The sequence below is a fragment of the Stigmatopora argus genome, chromosome 2 (genome assembly GCF_051989625.1).
Source record: "Stigmatopora argus isolate UIUO_Sarg chromosome 2, RoL_Sarg_1.0, whole genome shotgun sequence".
In the NCBI taxonomy this organism is placed as follows: Eukaryota; Metazoa; Chordata; class Actinopteri; order Syngnathiformes; family Syngnathidae; genus Stigmatopora; species Stigmatopora argus.
The window spans coordinates 12808060-12824968 of NC_135388.1; the positions used below are offsets into that span (position 1 = coordinate 12808060).

At 38.5% G+C, this 16909-nt stretch overlaps 1 protein-coding gene across 1 annotated transcript; it reads right to left on the reverse strand.

The window, feature by feature from the left end:
• Positions 1–4680: 4680 nt before the first annotated feature.
• Positions 4681–15215, reverse strand: syt9a (synaptotagmin IXa). Its single transcript, XM_077594763.1, has 8 exons — positions 15105–15215; positions 14716–15025; positions 9839–10337; positions 9063–9618; positions 7939–8059; positions 7669–7840; positions 7411–7540; positions 4681–4845 (listed from the first exon to the last, which is right to left on the reverse strand). Exons 2-8 carry the CDS (start codon positions 14861–14863, stop codon positions 4777–4779), a joined length of 1695 nt encoding a protein of 564 aa, XP_077450889.1. The 5' UTR covers positions 14864–15025; positions 15105–15215; the 3' UTR covers positions 4681–4776.
• Between the last annotated feature and the right edge of the window lie 1694 nt (positions 15216–16909).

Here is a 16909-nt window from a genome sequence, read left to right on the forward strand (position 1 = left end):
TTTCTTTTAGAAAAATGTGCATGCATTGGAATGACAAATCAAAAAATGAGATGATGACAGTATGCTCAAAAATAAGGACGAGAGCACCATCTTTACAGAGGGGAAACATACTGTAATAGACACCAAAAACAGTCAGCAAAGCCATGTAATGTCTTTTGTGCTTAAGGTAACAATGCAGCAAAGTGGCCCGCAGGACATAAATCGGTGTGAAGTGATATTCAAACGGTAATAAAATCATGGGTATGAGTATAAGGTTACTGTGTAATGGTATGTCTCCAAGGGTCTAAAGCATCCAGTCGTCAAATGAGCCTCTTAATATTGCTTTACAGGTTTGACTATACTACTTACTTAAAGCTACTTCTCATCTTGCAAAATGTGCATCTCCAGAATACGCTCACAAGAAAAGTTAATAGAGATAATGAGACAGCAGTGTGGCTTGACAAACCCGAGAGAAAGCATTTTGGAAGCCAAGAATATGCAAATGAGCCTCACAAGAATTCCAACACTTATCACAATGAAACAAAATGAGTGGCAGTGTAGCATTCATCATTATATATAAAACATCTGAAAAAAATCAGAAAAATTGTCTTTTCTGAAACATAAATCACAGTTTACAATGACTACAAATGTTAATGATTGTTAATTTCCATCCCTGCTAGCCCAGTACAAGAACAAACTGTTAGATAGAATAGTTTCACTAAAATATTACACTGCAGTATGACTGCATGAAATGTGTTGATGTAATAAGGAGTACATGAAAATAAAGTTTCCATAGATTAAAACCTCAATGACATTTATATCTCTGATCTCATTTTAGGGTCGCGGGGGGTGCTGGAGCCTATCCCAGTTGACTCCAGACCAGAAGCAGGGGACACCCTAAATTGGTGGCCAGCCAATCGCAGGGCAAAAGGAGACAAACAACTATTCACACACACACTCATACCTGTGGCCAATTTAGAGTGTCCAACCAGCCTCCCATGCATGTTTTTGGAATGTGGGAGGAAACTAGAGTGCCTGGAGAAAACCCACGCAGGCCTGTGCAGAACATGCAAACTCCACACAGATGGACATGACCTGGATTAGAACCCAGGACCCCAGAGCTGTGAGGCCGACACGCTAACCCCTCATTCCACCGGGCCGCTCGTGACATTTATATTTAGAGTGAAAAGCATGAGTCCAAATGTGGGAATTATATTAGACAGACGAGAACGAGAACCACTAGCGGAGATGTTTGATCCCTTTCAATGAGGCAAGACTGGAAATATCTGGTGGCCCATTTGTGACCACATCTATAACTTATCAACACTGATTACATCATGGGGTGCAAATTTGTCTTTATAAATAATTGCCTCCCTTTAAAAGTTCACAAAGTCATTTTATATTCCATCTATTCTGTTAAATGGGAGAAATCCTATTAATTTTATATGAATAAGAGGAAAAGCATTTATCAGAATAAATTTTCACATTCAATCTTATTCAGACAATCAGGGATTCCTCTTAAGTTTGGCAGTGTTGCGATAACGCACTCCTAATGCAAATCATCTCTCTGTAGATGTACTAATCACTATTATACTTTGCAACTGCATAGTTCTACTATACATATTGAGCTTTTTTGGGGGAGAATACACCTTTAACGCCGCAGAAGAAACGCTACCAATGCAGCAAATCTTAAGAAACTTCATCTTGGTCAACATTTAAAGGATTGTCCATTCAAGTGTTCATTGGTGTGAACAAAGAACACATTTTACCTACAATAAACCTCTGTGATGTGACTTGTACAATACTTGTTTTTATCTGCTGCTCAAACAGTGATGGCTGGCCTTGAACATGTGATAACTTCTTATATGATAGAAAAATGAACTACATTTGTAGTATAGATGTTGTTTGTTTGTTTTCCCCCTTGACATAATAGCATTGTCTCCAGGATCAACTTTAATACCAAAGATGAAAAATATGAGGATGACCCCATAAGTGGAAATGTAACTTTTTCTGTGATAAAATGGGACTAATAACCATTCCCAAACATCCTGGATGCAAACTCATAGTTTGCACCTTTGCAAAGTCATGCTGACTTACTTTGTTGCCACTGTCATGTATTTTAAATGTTAAAATTACCACACCAACAAAGAAATTATGTACACCCCAGTTTCCTTCATCCTAGCTGGCTAGCAGTCAAAGACGACGGTTATCATATGCGGCATCGACTAATGAGATGTTAACAAGCAACCCACACCTCCTGTAGTTTAAAGGAAGCAATGAAACGTCCACACTTTTTTCTTTGCACTTTGATTTGCATGTCATTACCTACAAAAAGTAAAGACAGAGCAGCCTAAGTAAGCAGAATACACCGACATGGTCATGGGCATTAACAAGCCTATGCCGATGCATAAAGGTCATATGTGCCTATGGAATAAGAAGACTTGACTTTCATAAGCGACACATGCATTATTCATGTGAAAATCTATACTAATAGCTATTGAAAGATGTCTTTAAAGCTGAATCAGCACAGTTGTTTACTCAACTCTGGTGTGCGTTAACTGACCACAACTTTTGATTTACCTGCACAATTGAATGCAAATATAATAATGGAATTTGAATTGGGGAAAAGTCTTAACAGCTTGACATCCCCTTAAAAATATAGCAACATTTTTTCCCTGAATATTTAGTGTAATTTTATTATAATTTGAATTTTTACAAAATATTTTTTAACTATAATTTATATCTCACGGCTTCAGAACACATGTTGGATCATTTAATTAATTAGAAAATAATCATTCAAAATAAATTGGTTTTGTAGAACAAACAAATCAATTCAGATTTTAAAATGTTATTAATTTTTTTTGTGTGTACATTTTCCTGTTTGAAAGGGCAGAATATTTTTATTCTTAGGTTTATCATTGGACTCAATTTTTATGTGCATCCATATCTGGTTGATATTTTACACTGTAAATAATTTTAGTTGAAAGTTTTAGATTCAGCAGCAGGTTTGTTTTTTATGATCAGTAAATGTTTTTGACATTATAAAAATAAATGGAATATATCCAACACAAAATATGAGTACCTAGTATCTGTGTATACGAAGGAAAGAAAGTCATCTGATTGCAGTTACAATGCTTTATTTTCACTGCTTACTGTTAAACAAGTAAAACAGAACAGCACTAGCCTAAAACTAACATCCACATAGGCACAGTAGAGAGAGTTTGCAATCTCGGAACATTTTAAGTAATAAAAGAACATTTTTTAGGCCACATGAATAGAAATTGGAAGAAATGAAGAATGCTTTGATGTCCAATCATATGCAGTCATCCTGGAAGTAACTATAATGGGAAAAACTAAAATCCGTTTTCATTTTCGAGAACAAAAACTGGATAACCTTTAACCATTTCATGTTTGCATGCAAATAAGAATCATATCACATCTTTCATGAAGCAGCCATTTTGGAGTTTAACGACATCACAATTTATGAAGAACACATTTAATTGCTTCAATTGTGCCAAGGGTGAAATTTATCTGATGGCGCACTGCAAGGGAAAGCTTTATTAGTGTGTGATATGTAATGTGTTTTTTTTTCAGATTTTGGGTTAAATGAACCTGAAAAATTTCCCAATCTGCTTTCAAAAGCAAATGGCACATCCAATAAAGCCTCTGCTATTGCCTATGTACGGTGGCCCTGAAGAGTACCTATATTGATGCTGAACAGTCAAACATGTGCACCAATTAATCTATTGTTGTGATACATTTCCTCGTAATATCATTTTTTGCTTACAAAATTACACATTTCTTTTCTTCGATCTGATAAAAGCAGAAGATGTAGAAGCAGTTTACCTTTGATTGAAAAAAGTATCAATTTTTAAAAAAGTAAAATGCTTCTGGTAAAATTAGATGATGGCTATTTTTGTTTCACTCATATTTACCGACAATATTTATCCATTTTTTTCCCCACTAACAATCACTTTCTCAAAAAGTCAACTTCCACTGAACATCAACGAACAGAACAACACACAATAGGCTCAATGTGGAGGAAAACACAAACAAACGGACAAACACACAAGGGAGAGATATCCAAAACAAGCAAGACCCATGCACCAATCATCACCAAATCAAAGAGGAGGAAGGCAGTTTGACTGGTTGTAAAGTACATTGTGCAATTACAGATTCACCGCAAATAAAGACAAGTAACAGGACAATATGAAACAGTGACTCGTGTAAATCAGACAGTAAATGTCTGTGTATGCCTGTTTTAGTTTTTTTGGTACTCGGACGTTTGGTCGCCGGACGTTTGGTCGCCGGACTTTTGGTCGCCCGGACGTTTGGTCGCCCGGACGTTTGGTCGCCTGGGTGTTTGGTCGCCGGACATTTGGTCGTCGGACGTTTGATAACATGACAGAGTTTACTGTTGAAACCAGCTCTCAAAATTATATTCATGAGAGAGAGAGTTTAATATCTAAATATCTACTGTTGAAACCAGCTCTCAAAATTATATTCACCCGGGCGACCAAACGCCCGGCGACCATACGTCCGGGCGACCAAACGTCCGGGCGACCAAACGTCCGGCGACCAAACGTCCGGTCACGTTTTTTTTAATGATTTTTTTTCCGTGGGACATTATAGAAAAGAAAACATACATCAATGTGATCATTCAACATGCAACTGATCCAGTTGTGTTGTTCCATCCTGAAATACCTTGGACGGCTGCACTATTCTTGCCATTGTGTACGTGCAGTAATCGGCAGCAGCACAAGGTCCGTCCAGATGTTACATAAAATGTTATTCTGGTTATGGAGAAGGCGGTACCTTCAGAGAGTTACAGGATCCTGGTTGACTATTACCCGTTGTCCCCTGGTACTGCAAAAAAAAAGCACAGTATAAAATCAATAAGATTTTTGGTATTTTTAGTGAAACAGTGCTCCCCAAAGATTATGTATGACTCAAAGATGTTATAGTTTTTGCTTAAATTGTGTTTTTATGTTGGGTTTGTACCTATTTTTTGAATCTCAACATGAGCCAAAATTTGCTAAATGTTTTCATTATGGTAGATTCAAGTCAACAAACAGTATGAAATCTGATAGGAACTGACGTCAGTCTTGGAACCTTTTTGCATTGTTGCATATCGTGTAGAAAAAAAGCCCTTTACTTCCAATTAGATGGAAATTGACACGAACCAATAATATGTTTCTTGTGTTCCTACGATTTTTAATTCAAAGTGTGACGATGATGGTAATTGCCCTTCTCTTCATGCATTTTCTGTTACCAGCCATGTGACCTGCTCATGGAAAGTTAGTTGCAATTCAAGTGGAAAAAAATCCATCTCTTCTTGCCTTAGGTCAAATCATGACAAGGCTTTGTCTTCCTTTTTCGCTCTCATTAGTTTCCCACTGTGAGATTTAAAAGGAAATTTCTGAGAACAATTTAAAATGACGTAACTGGCACAAGTAGAACAAGCAAGGCCCTTTGATAGTCAAAACATGAGAATCCATTAACGATGTTGAGATCATTGTCTCAACTGGTTTCTTTGAGCTGAACTAAACTAACTTCTTATCTGTTTGTTACTTTTCTCTACACCTATTTGCTTGTTGAATTTGTTGGTTAGCTTTCTTTTTTAGCTATTTTTTACTCTATTTTAGATAACTAAATGGGAAGAGGCAAGAATTCAAACTAATTGCCTTACATTTGAGTCTCTCTTCATTCATTGATTTTTTTAAATGGTTGTTTTTGCTCATTTTATTATCCACTTCAATAAAAGAACCACATTTTAATGGCATCCCAAGGATTTAAGCTCAATTGAGTGTACTCTGTGTCTCTTTCAAATAAATGAGCTACTACTTCTCAAACTTGTCACTTGCTTGTTCTGAAATTTCAGAATATGAATGTCAGGTAAGGTGATGATGTTGCAATGAGATCATGGCATTTCCTCCAATGGAAGAAATATGATGAAATCGCTCAATTTAAATGCCAATGAAATTGTGCAATCTGAGATTGGAGCAAAATATTTCGCTGGTTCAATAGTTATCAAGCATAACATGAGTTGTACGACATCCAAATAAGAGAGCTATCCTTTTTTGGCACTTTCTATATTATAGAATTCAGCAAAAAAACCCATTTGCATACCTTTGGTCTCATCAAAACTGAAAATATAGTTTTGACATGGTAAATAGGCTTGTATATTTGGATCACTATGATTTGATGTGACAGCCCAACAATTGATAGACTCTTTGTTTCATTGTGATGGCATTTTCAACAGAATCACAGTATTTCTGAGTAATTTTTAGAGAATAAAAAGTTCTATCTAAGAAACAAAGTGCATGTCTGTTTTTCTCTGCACTTGGGACCACTTGCCACCAATCAGTGACAATAGAATTTGACCAGCAGTGTACCCTTTCTCATTAAGGAAGTTAATGAGGCGGTGAGTTCTCTTAATGCCCTCTTTTACGTGTGACAAAAGACTTCCTAGATTTTGCAGATAATTAATTCAAAGGCATGGTCTCAGGAATTAAAGCCAACCCTGGCAGAGAGAGCTTTTTTTCTTGCTCACTTCAAGCTGTCTCCCTAGAGCCAAAACACTTGAAACTGCTATCCCTGAGGCTAGACTCCAAAATAAGTACACCAAGCCCAGGTTCCAATTTATTTCATTTTGGCCGTTTCTGCATTGGGAAAATATAGACTCACTGGCTACTTCATCGGCCGCACTGCTCAATGGTATATGATCCAAAAATATACCTTTAATGGATCTAAAAGACTTGGCACCCACATTCCCAAATAAAGTGTCTCTTTATTTTGAAGCCCAGTCTTTTATACACAATTGGATTACTTTCTTTTGAAGGTTCAGGTTTCCCACTAACATTTTTATTATTTGCTTAACATAGATGGTGATTGATATCCAATCTATCTCGAATCAGAGTCATAATTGTTAGGGTCAGTTGGTGTATTGGTTGGTTTTGTTATGCTTGTTTCCCTGTGTGTCCTTTCCGAGTGATTGTCCATTGTGTTCACCTGTCCTTTCTCCGCTGCTTGCATATCCCCTTCTTGTGCCCTCAGCTGTTACCCAGTGTTCCTAATTGTAATAAACCTGTGTCTGTCTATTTAAACCCTGTGTTTGTGAGTCATTGTAGGATCTTTGTTTACTTCGTGCCAAGTTACCACACCATGTTCCATTTATCTCGTCTCCCCATCTCTTCCCGTCAGGTTTGATTTTGTTATGTGATTCTAGGTCATTGTTATTTTCTTGATACCCCTGCCACGTTTTATTAAAAGTTTTGTTAGAGCACACCACGCACTCATCCCTTGACTGCTTCTCTGCATTCGGGTCCTCCTCTACGTTTCACGCTCGACGTTGCACCCCAGACGTAACAATAATGGATTGGACGAGCCTAGGAATGAGGATGAAGCGGTTCAGAAAATGAGATGAGAGACCTCCACAAGAGGATGCCAGTGGGCAACAGGTTTTCGGGGGTAGGTGAGCATTTCACTCCAGTGGTCGCGACCAAGGTTGTCTGCATCGTTGCCAACTCGGCACACACCGATGACCTCATTATGACCAACTCTGTGCACACAGAAGTAAGAGAAGCGATATTGATGTTTGAATGTGAATAACAACCACTGTTGTATTTTGTTTAAAAAGCTTTCCAGTAGTCAACAATAGAGGAAAAAATGTTGAAAGGAATTTCTAACCGGTCGTAATCCATCACTGCAATCAACAAGCTGATTTGCTCTATATTCTCAGGGGGAACATCAAAAACAATGGCCTCGTTATAGACTGGATTCAAAGTGTTCCTCTTTGTGGAAGTTTTTCGCTTTTTCAGTCTGCGGCTATCGCACATAAGCGAAACCTTCACATATGGATCTGATGGTTTGAGGGAAAAAGAAGACATTTAAACAAATTCAGGACTCATGTGAAGTCTCAGGACTACAAGACCTGAACAGACATAGATGTTTAATTACCAGATGCACCCGTGATATCCATGGCCTTTAGATTGCGAGCCTTTATCATTGTGATGGTCAGTCTCCCGGCCGTTGGCAAATAACACAGAGAAAACATTAGATCCCCCAGATCCACGTTATCCTAAAACAATAATAAATCACATTTTAGTACTCATTGCATTTATAATAAATACAAGGCAAATTAATGTTGCTTTTTTACTGTTGATTTAATGGCATGGACTAAGTGCCTATAGCCGTATAACCAAGACAGTCCTGTCTGATTCATTCATTCATTCATCATTCTATACCGTCTTGCCAACCTCAAGTATCCAAACACTTCACGGCCATCTGATGACAGCTTTCAGGATTGAAAAGGAAAACCGATGAAGATATGATTGAAGCATAGCAGATAGTTAATTGCATGCCACTGACACATGCCATTCTGTTGTAGCCCTGATTAACAATCAATATGGGGTCAAATGACAGCATCCAAAGGCAACCCATGAGTTGGGATTTTGTACACAAATCAATATTGTCTAAATCAATATCCCATAAAGTCTCTTTTAGATGCACTGATAAAATAACTTCATTACCCCCCGATTGGGTAAGCCCTTTTTTTATCGATGCTAAAGTAAACAACAGGCAATAGGTTATTGGGGAAAAAATATGACATATGTGGTGCGATGAAAATCAGCAGGCATCAGCCAGTAAAATTAATAGAACGACAAATATAGGTCCCGCTGGCAGTCATCACTGCTTGCGCTAAAATTGATTACTATTACCGGTGTTGTGTGCGTCTCTGTACAGTATGCAAAAGTTGATATAAAATGCCCAGGTTTTGGATGTCGAATATAATAAAAACATTAAAATTACCACATTAAATTTACCAATTTACCCATTGCACCATGTAGAGTGATTACCTTTTTTAAAAGTAGTAATTTCAATAAGATCTTGTACATATAAGGGGTATCTTTTGCTCTTTTTTTCTTCCATTAAGACAAAGGAGAAGGTGCAATATATATTATAATGTATTGAAAGTATGACCGTCGTTACCATAAAAATAATGAATTGTCATTTTTTTCAGATCAGTTGAAAAAAATTGAATTCCTTAGGCAGGCTCATTTTCAAAAGATTTAATTACTCACCGTTGAGACATATTTGATTTCCCGGCAGAGCTTTGTTTCCCGTGGGAAATCTACCAGATCTAGGAAGTTGTCCACAACCACTTGGCCGATAATGTCATGGCGTGAAAATCGGTCAAAGTCATAGACGCTGAAGTGCAGCTTACGTGAGGGAAGCTCTGAGTAGGCCACAGGAAAAAGGAAAACCTCATCAAACACGGGGTTCAGCGTTTTGCGATGCACTTTGGTCTGATGCTTAGTCATCCGATCAGGCAGTAAGTAGATCTTGACATAAGGATCAGAGGTTCCGGAAAAGTCCTTGGCTGGGAGGTCCTCAGCTCTGTGGATCTTAACAATCAACTGCTCCAGGTCACAGTCAAACTTAAGGATAAGGTGAAGGCACCCACACCCTCTGCCTCTGTGACTTCCGTCATCTCCTTCCAAAGAACGTTGTTTATAGAGCTCAGGTTTGAGGCGTCCAAGGCCCAGTCCCATTCCGGTGAGTGAATCCTGCCTTTGGAATTGGGCCACATTGAAATCTGGGTTTGACAGATTCATATGCCGGCGTATTGAGCCCTGACTGTAGACAAAGAATAGCAACAGTGAAAATTAGTTGAGTGGAGGCCAAGTGTAGTATTCCTCTGCCAAGTCATAAGAGTCCTAATATAGATCCTCACAAATTAGCACATCCTCATAAATACCTACCTCCTACTGCCTGGATTTTGTAATCAACATTCATGTATCATTCATTTGATTTTCCTGTATCCTACGAGCTATATTATGAAATATAATTTACTGACCCAATTTCTGACATGGGGTGCCCAGAGGGTGGGGGTTCTGTAGTCTGCCTCTGAATCCGAGGATTAGTGTGAACCCCATTTTCATGACTTTTTTCCTGGGCGTCCAGTGGAATGTCCGGTGAAGTGTGACTGATCTTCATGGATGCCTCCGGCGCAGCCAGAGCAATAGGAGGAGGAGACACAGGAGTAACCGGCGCCTCCACAGATACAACCGATGCCATGGGAGTGGGCTCCTTGGCAATAGAACATTGGGATGACTCACGGCGGGTGAGGACCGGTGGGTCCACGGCCGAATAGACCGGCTGCCTGGGAACAGGCTGTGAGGGCAAAGGGCTCATCGCGGGGTTGAGGTGCCCACCGTGAGGCTCCTTGGTCGTGGGTGACAGACCACGTTCTCGCCATGGTATCCAGCAAAGCTTCCAAGACACAAACAGGGAGACACCAAAGAGAGCCAAGCCACAGGCTGTCACCACCAATGACAGCAGACTCACCGAGACATCTGTAAACACAGTAAAAAGTGAGAGAAATTGAACAAGATTGAGATTTACGAACACATCTACATCATTGTTTGTGCCAGATTTCTAATGTCTCACATGAAGGGCTAACAAATCCTAAATATGAATTTGAAAAACTCTGACGTGACAAAGTACTGGAGTTTTCCTGGGATGTAGCCTGCCCATGTTTTGTGTCACAACATTATTTTTTCCAAATATAAATTCTGTTCTTTAGGAACAACCATTTATAATCACAATACTGCAAGTACTTAATGAGATTAACAGGGATTAGCTTTACTCTGGTTTATCATCTAGAGTGTAAACCTCTCCAAGTTAAATGTTTTCTCATTTTTGCCAAGTGATAATGGATTTAGCATGTTTACTTCATTTATAGATGCAAAAAAGCATAAAACATCAATTGTGCCCAAATATAGTCAGACTTGAAATCAGTGCATAATAAAATAATGCAATACATCACCTCTCCTGTGATTAGTTGTTTTTTCTTTCATCTTGAGTTATGGTTTCAAGTCCATAATACTGGTTTTTAAAGGCAGAATTATAATTACCTCTAGACCTACAGTAAGCCTTTATTTTTTTAGCAAAGTTGCCATGCTAATTTCCTGATTAATACTCTTTCAATGGCTCTTGAAAGACTATCTTCTCTCACAAGCATTGTTATTTAATTAATATTTTGCATGAAATAAATAAGGCTCTTGATGTTGTTTTATTGCAGTTTTAATCTGCATGCGCAGGACTCAACTGTTGCCCGGCAACAACTGTTGAGAAGCAGAAGAAATGGAAGATGGCTTCTCTATCTAGTGATTAGGGAAACCAAGGTGGCAAGTAAATGGCTACTGACCTCATACTAGTTTTTTGTGTGCTTGGTGCTGTGCAGTTTTTTAACGATATAAGTCTGCTGTATCATAGGCAATAACTATTATTGGCTTGGTGCGCCTCGTTCTGTGGGAGGGCAGTGAGGCAGACTTGAACTCAGATCGTGTCTTGGCTCCGCTGCATGTGGTTGCTGAATAAAGCCAATAGATTCCATAGATGAAAGTTATGTAATTTATTTATATAAAATCCTCAATGTGCCAGGTCATAAGTCAAAGGACAAATAATTATAATGAGGCAGTTCATCTAATCATAGTGAACAATCAAGCAAAATTGAAAGTTATATTTAACCTTTGAATGGTCGCAATGTGCAGCTGACTTTAAACAAGTAGTATGCGCACTGCTTCCCCAAAGTAAACTTGGATGGATACAGTTCACATGCAACTTTGGAATGCATAAGCATCACCAAAAATGGTGATAACTCCGATTGAACCAGAAAATGTCATGGTCAAATTTTGGATGAAACAACTGTTATTTTGCTATTGAGCTTCTTCCTAAAGGAGAAGTGGATTTGCAGAAAATACTGAAACATTAAAGTGCTGGACATGTGCATGCACAAGTTTGGAGAAACGCTAATTAAACACCTGTATCAGTTATATTATCGTGTTCTAGGAAACCTATTTATTCATTATTCATAATTCCTAACTTTTTCTATAATGTAGGTCGATAAAAGATGTTTGATGTTTCAAATGAAGACTACAGAAAACAACTTTTCCCCTTGAAGAAATCCCCAAGGAGCTTAAGGCACTATCCCAGCCTCCTCTTCCATGGCTTAATGCTCTGCTGGAAGAATTCTCAAATAATTATCAGCAGTGATGTCTTGATTATGTTCTCCATGTCTTTGAAATGGGTCAAATTGATGGTTGCCTTGTGTTTGATGGAGAGATATAATCAATCATAGCCAGGTGGAACTGTCAAATGCTCATGGCATTGCGGCCATGCATGATATGGTGAAGAGAAGAAGTAAATGATGCACCTCACCTTGAAGAGTTTTAACTTTCGCATTGAAATCGTAACCTCTAACTCTCGTTCATTGTTAGATAAACTCCCACACATGTAAATGAAAGCACACCGTTAAACAAACGGGGGAAAAAGCCGATAACTGAGTACTCAGTACACTGGGGAAAATTTATAGTTTGGCTTCAATTATGTTTTTAGTGACCCAAGTTCTGGAACTTAGACACAAAGGATATAAAAAGTTGAAACATCATTGATGGTTTTTATTTATTTATTTTTTTAAGAACTAGGTAAATCTGTTTTAGCCCTTAATTGGAAAGCTGATAATTTTGCAGAAAAAAATATCCTAATGTAGGGTATAAAGTATAAACAAAGCTCTGAAATACTTTGTGAGTAAAAGTCGACATGCCATCTTAACCGTTGAGGTGGCTGTGTTCAGTGTGCTAAGAATTAACCAATCACATTAAAATGTATAGTAAACATGAGCCAGTGTGCTAATATTGCACAGTATTTGATTTTTTTTATAATTTCCTCCATCTTAACAAAACCCTGGTTCTGGCTCAAGATTTTTTTGTTTTACTTTAGAAATGATGAAGACACAAAATTTCATTGAGTAACCAAAAGCAGAGAGTTAAACTTCATCATGTGAACATTAGATAAGGTCATTTTACTCTGCTAAATTGCAGTGGCCTGTGAGAGCAAGACCTTTTGTGCATGTCTGCATGTTTGTGTGTGGGCACCATTTGAAAGCTTGTCACACTAACGGGCACAAAGAGTTGTTTCTGCACTCAGAGATCCTGTGAATACCAACCACAGTATGTGAGATTTGGAAAAGAAATGAAGACAAATAGAGAGACCTGTCGTGTGAAGACAATGTCAAAAAGGCAGGCTGCCAGAGAGCATGAGAACAATCTATTGGCATCAGGAAGGATTCTGGGTAACAACAAAGAGAGTGAAGTAATTTTAGATCCTCATAGCCTTCAAAGATGGAGCAGTGTAGGAGGCACCCTCGTGCTGAAAAGGCAATCTATGAGAATGCCGGCCTCTTGAGATCTTATTTGTCTGAAGAGGCTTTCTGTGTGATAGGTGTGTATGATTCAATCTATAGAAACACAACCACATCCAAAACTAGACTTTTGAATCGTAGGTCATGCTAAATAGACTTTAGCTGAAGTTTAAATGCTGGTTATTTCCTTGACCAAGGTGACCAAATCAATACCACACCAGAATGTAAAAAATCTGACAATATTTAGGGGCCTATTTCCAATATCCTGAGAGGGAAAAAACACTTATTTTTCTGTTAGTATGGAAGATTTTCTTGCTAAGAGCATCTCTGTTCATTCCAGAGAGAACTCATGATTTGACGTTCAATGTTTTTGAGTTAAGAGTGTAGTTCCCGAACAAAAGTATTTCATGTCTGATGGCAAACATATTGTATTGAAATTTGAAATGTTTTCTCATGTATTCTGCCACACTATCAGATGGACAAACACTAATATCAGATTGGGTTTTTTAAATCTTGTATTAAATGACTAATGACTGCTAATGGGAATACATTTGTCATACACAGCTGATCCCTCAAGGTACAATGTACAGTAATATAAACCCAATTGGACTAATTATTGAACTCCAAAGTAACAGTTGATGGGGTGAATTTAACCTTTCTCCTCAAAATGTGAAACGCCAAGTGCCAAATATGTAAAGCAAATTCTAACTAGCACTTAATCAATCATTGTCCTTACTGTTCCAGGGGAGTAATTTATGGGTCTTGCCTTAGTCTAAAGCCATTTCAACCAATGATGTATTTCCTCAGTAAGCAGTTTTGCAAATGTTGCACAATTCATTTTTGTTAAAATTGCTTCCATATCATTTTAATCTGTCATCATTAGACAATTATTTCCTATTTTTGCCATATCTGTTCTTCAAGTGTGATGAAGCAGAGAATGTGGAGAAAATAAAATCCAGATAATTGCTAAGTACAAGACCTGTTACAAATGGGCATTTGCACTGATCGCCACCTTACTCTGTTTCAGGTGCGCACACATACGCATGCTTGGGTGCTCAAAACGTGCACGTGTGCATTAACTGTGTTATCATATCTTTAAGAAAAGCACACATCCCTTTTTCCCCCTTTGCAACATATTTCATCAAGTTCGGTGCTGTCCACTGATAAACCTATTTTGATTAAACACTCAAACACACACAAATCTAACTTTTACAATATCATTACAGTGGCTTTTCTGTAAGCAGAATCATGCAGACAGGCAGGACCATGCAGTGAGAACATTCGTCACCCTCCAGTGTATAGTTGTCAGTAACATGTTGGAATAATGAGATTGGTATTATCCCATTACAGTACAATAAAAATCCACTGAGAAATGACCTTACAGTCTGTAATCCGTTAAAAAAAGAAAAAGGAAAGAAAATCAATGAATGAATGATTTTTTTTGTTAGGAGAAACACGTGCAAACTGAAATATGAAACTGTGGGATAATACACATAACATTTAATTGCAATATGGAGGTCCTTTCTCACCTGAGTCTGTGTAGCGTGGCCTGGCCAAATCACGGAAATAGTAAATGAAATCCAGGCAGTTTTCGCTCTGCACTTCCCCTCTGGAACAAAGATCTGAGAGGAGTTCGAGTGCTTTTTGACAAATCTCGTCATCTCTGTCTGCAGGCATTTCCCATCAGCATCCTTAAATCAAGGATGCTCTCTCGGAGGCACCACAGGCACAGCAGCAGACCGCTGTCTTTCCACTCAGCTTTACCACGCAACCCAGCCGAGCACTCATCCGGCGGCACGCCTACCCACGCAATGGAGGACCGCAAACGAAAGCCTCACTCTAAAAATAAAAGTGAGCCAAAAAGCGATCGGCGTGAGCCCCACGTGAGCAATCAACGCATTGCGTGCGCGCGGCTCACTCGTTTGTGACCGTCACTCCGCGCCGCACTCGGGAAAGCCACCGGTTGAATCCACGCATTGATACTGCGGCGTGGCACGCTGTCCGCGGTCCTGAAACGTGCGCGCGCCTCCCCGGGGAGCGGTGCACCACCACACGTTGTGTTAGTCTTAATGGGAAAGTGAAGTACCATCTTCAGTCATGTGTTAACATGCTTGAACATGAGCCACTTATAACTTGGGATTTCTTGTATTTTTACTTGTGCTGCCACTTCATTAGGTAGAACATTTCTTGTTACAAAAACAAATACAGTCGTCCTCTACCTGCAAATGTCTTTACATTCAAAATATTCAGGTTACAAGTCTGATTGGGAGAATTTTGACTCTATATACAAAAGAAATTCCAAGTTACAAAACGCAAAATATAAAGCTTCCTCCTCTATTTTATTTTGAAATTGCCATTGTAGAGTTGCTCTCCCATTGACTGTTAGTAGGGTAGCGGCCATCGATGAGTATAAATACGACCATTCAACCAAAAACACCCTTTCCGTGCATGCTTCATCTATTCCGGGACCATAGCGGGGCCGCTTTGGCGGCGATATCTTGATTTGTGGGGGCAGTCGACCCTCGTTTGTCATGGAGCTCCTGCATGCTAAATGTCAAAGAAGGTTGATATACAGTACAATGAAAAGCAATAAAACATATTAACTTTTATACTTTGGATTATATTGGAGTGTATGGACTAATTAGATGATGACGGTATATGTAATGTCAAAGCTGCTGAAGTTCAAAAAATGACACGCAATGTGATGCTTAATTTATTCTACCGTTTATGAATTATGAAATCAGTTATATTTAGCTGAAGGAGCAGTACTATTACATCTGCATACACCATCCATAAATTCAGTTCACGTGAGAATGAAGGGGGGGGGGTGTTACTTACATTTTTACTAGCGTTTGAGAGTTTGTGGGAAAGAGAGGTTAACTGGTGCTTACCTCACCAGATTATGGGTGAGAGTTGATTACATCCTAGAATGGTTGGCAGCCACTAACACAGCCAAAAGAACCCATGGGCCATTTTCAGTCTACAGCACTGTGCAATTAATCGTATGTGCAAGCGTTTAGAACAGGAAAATGATGCAAAAAAATAACAATCAGAAGTACCAAATGAATGATCAATGATAATATTTCAAACTAAAAACTCTGTTGTTGAGTCACAAACATTCACGCAGCTGATGAGAATAAATCATTCAAAACACACGCTCAGTAAATTTCTGCTTCATTGAATAACATTTCACTGATTGACAAGTAATGATATGATGAACTCCATGTGGTCTCAAGGCGCATATCATCACACTTGAGTTGAAAATCTGATAGGCTCAATGTGTGGTTTACATAAAAAGCAGCAGGGAATTGTCGTCTAAGTGTATACCTATCAAATACTAAACATGTTCTCATAAGGACATACATTTTTGAAGTTTTTCTTGTGTTTTAGTTCTGGTTGATTGATTGCTATAGGTCATGTCATGTCTGTGTTGACACATACTCATGCAGTGCAGATTCACCTTCTTATATTTCAATAGATTATAGCTTCAGCAGTTCATCAATGTAATTTTTCAAAAGGATGAGCCGAGAGAATGATGTGAATTTAATGCCACAAGGAGAAAAAAAACATGGAAGCCATCTCACATTTCCACTAAGCACATTTAATGAGCTGTACTCTGTGTGCTTTTTTTCTTGTTACTTCTCTGTTGTAGATTTCACATGTTCTGACAGTGCAGTGAGTTTCATCACACGAAATATAACATTCATCTTTGGCTATTTCGAA

Bases quoted from the DNA above. Each gene is read 5' to 3' on its own strand.
- syt9a (XM_077594763.1), bottom strand. From the start codon at position 14,863: ATGCCTGCAGACAGAGATGACGAGATTTGTCAAAAAGCACTCGAACTC. The intron at 9,619-9,838 runs GTCAGTAAATTA...CTTTGTCTACAG, and splicing joins CACCCCATGTCAGAAATTGG to TCAGGGCTCAATACGCCGGC. The intron at 7,841-7,938 runs GTAATTAAACAT...TCAAACCATCAG, and splicing joins GGATATCACGGGTGCATCTG to ATCCATATGTGAAGGTTTCG.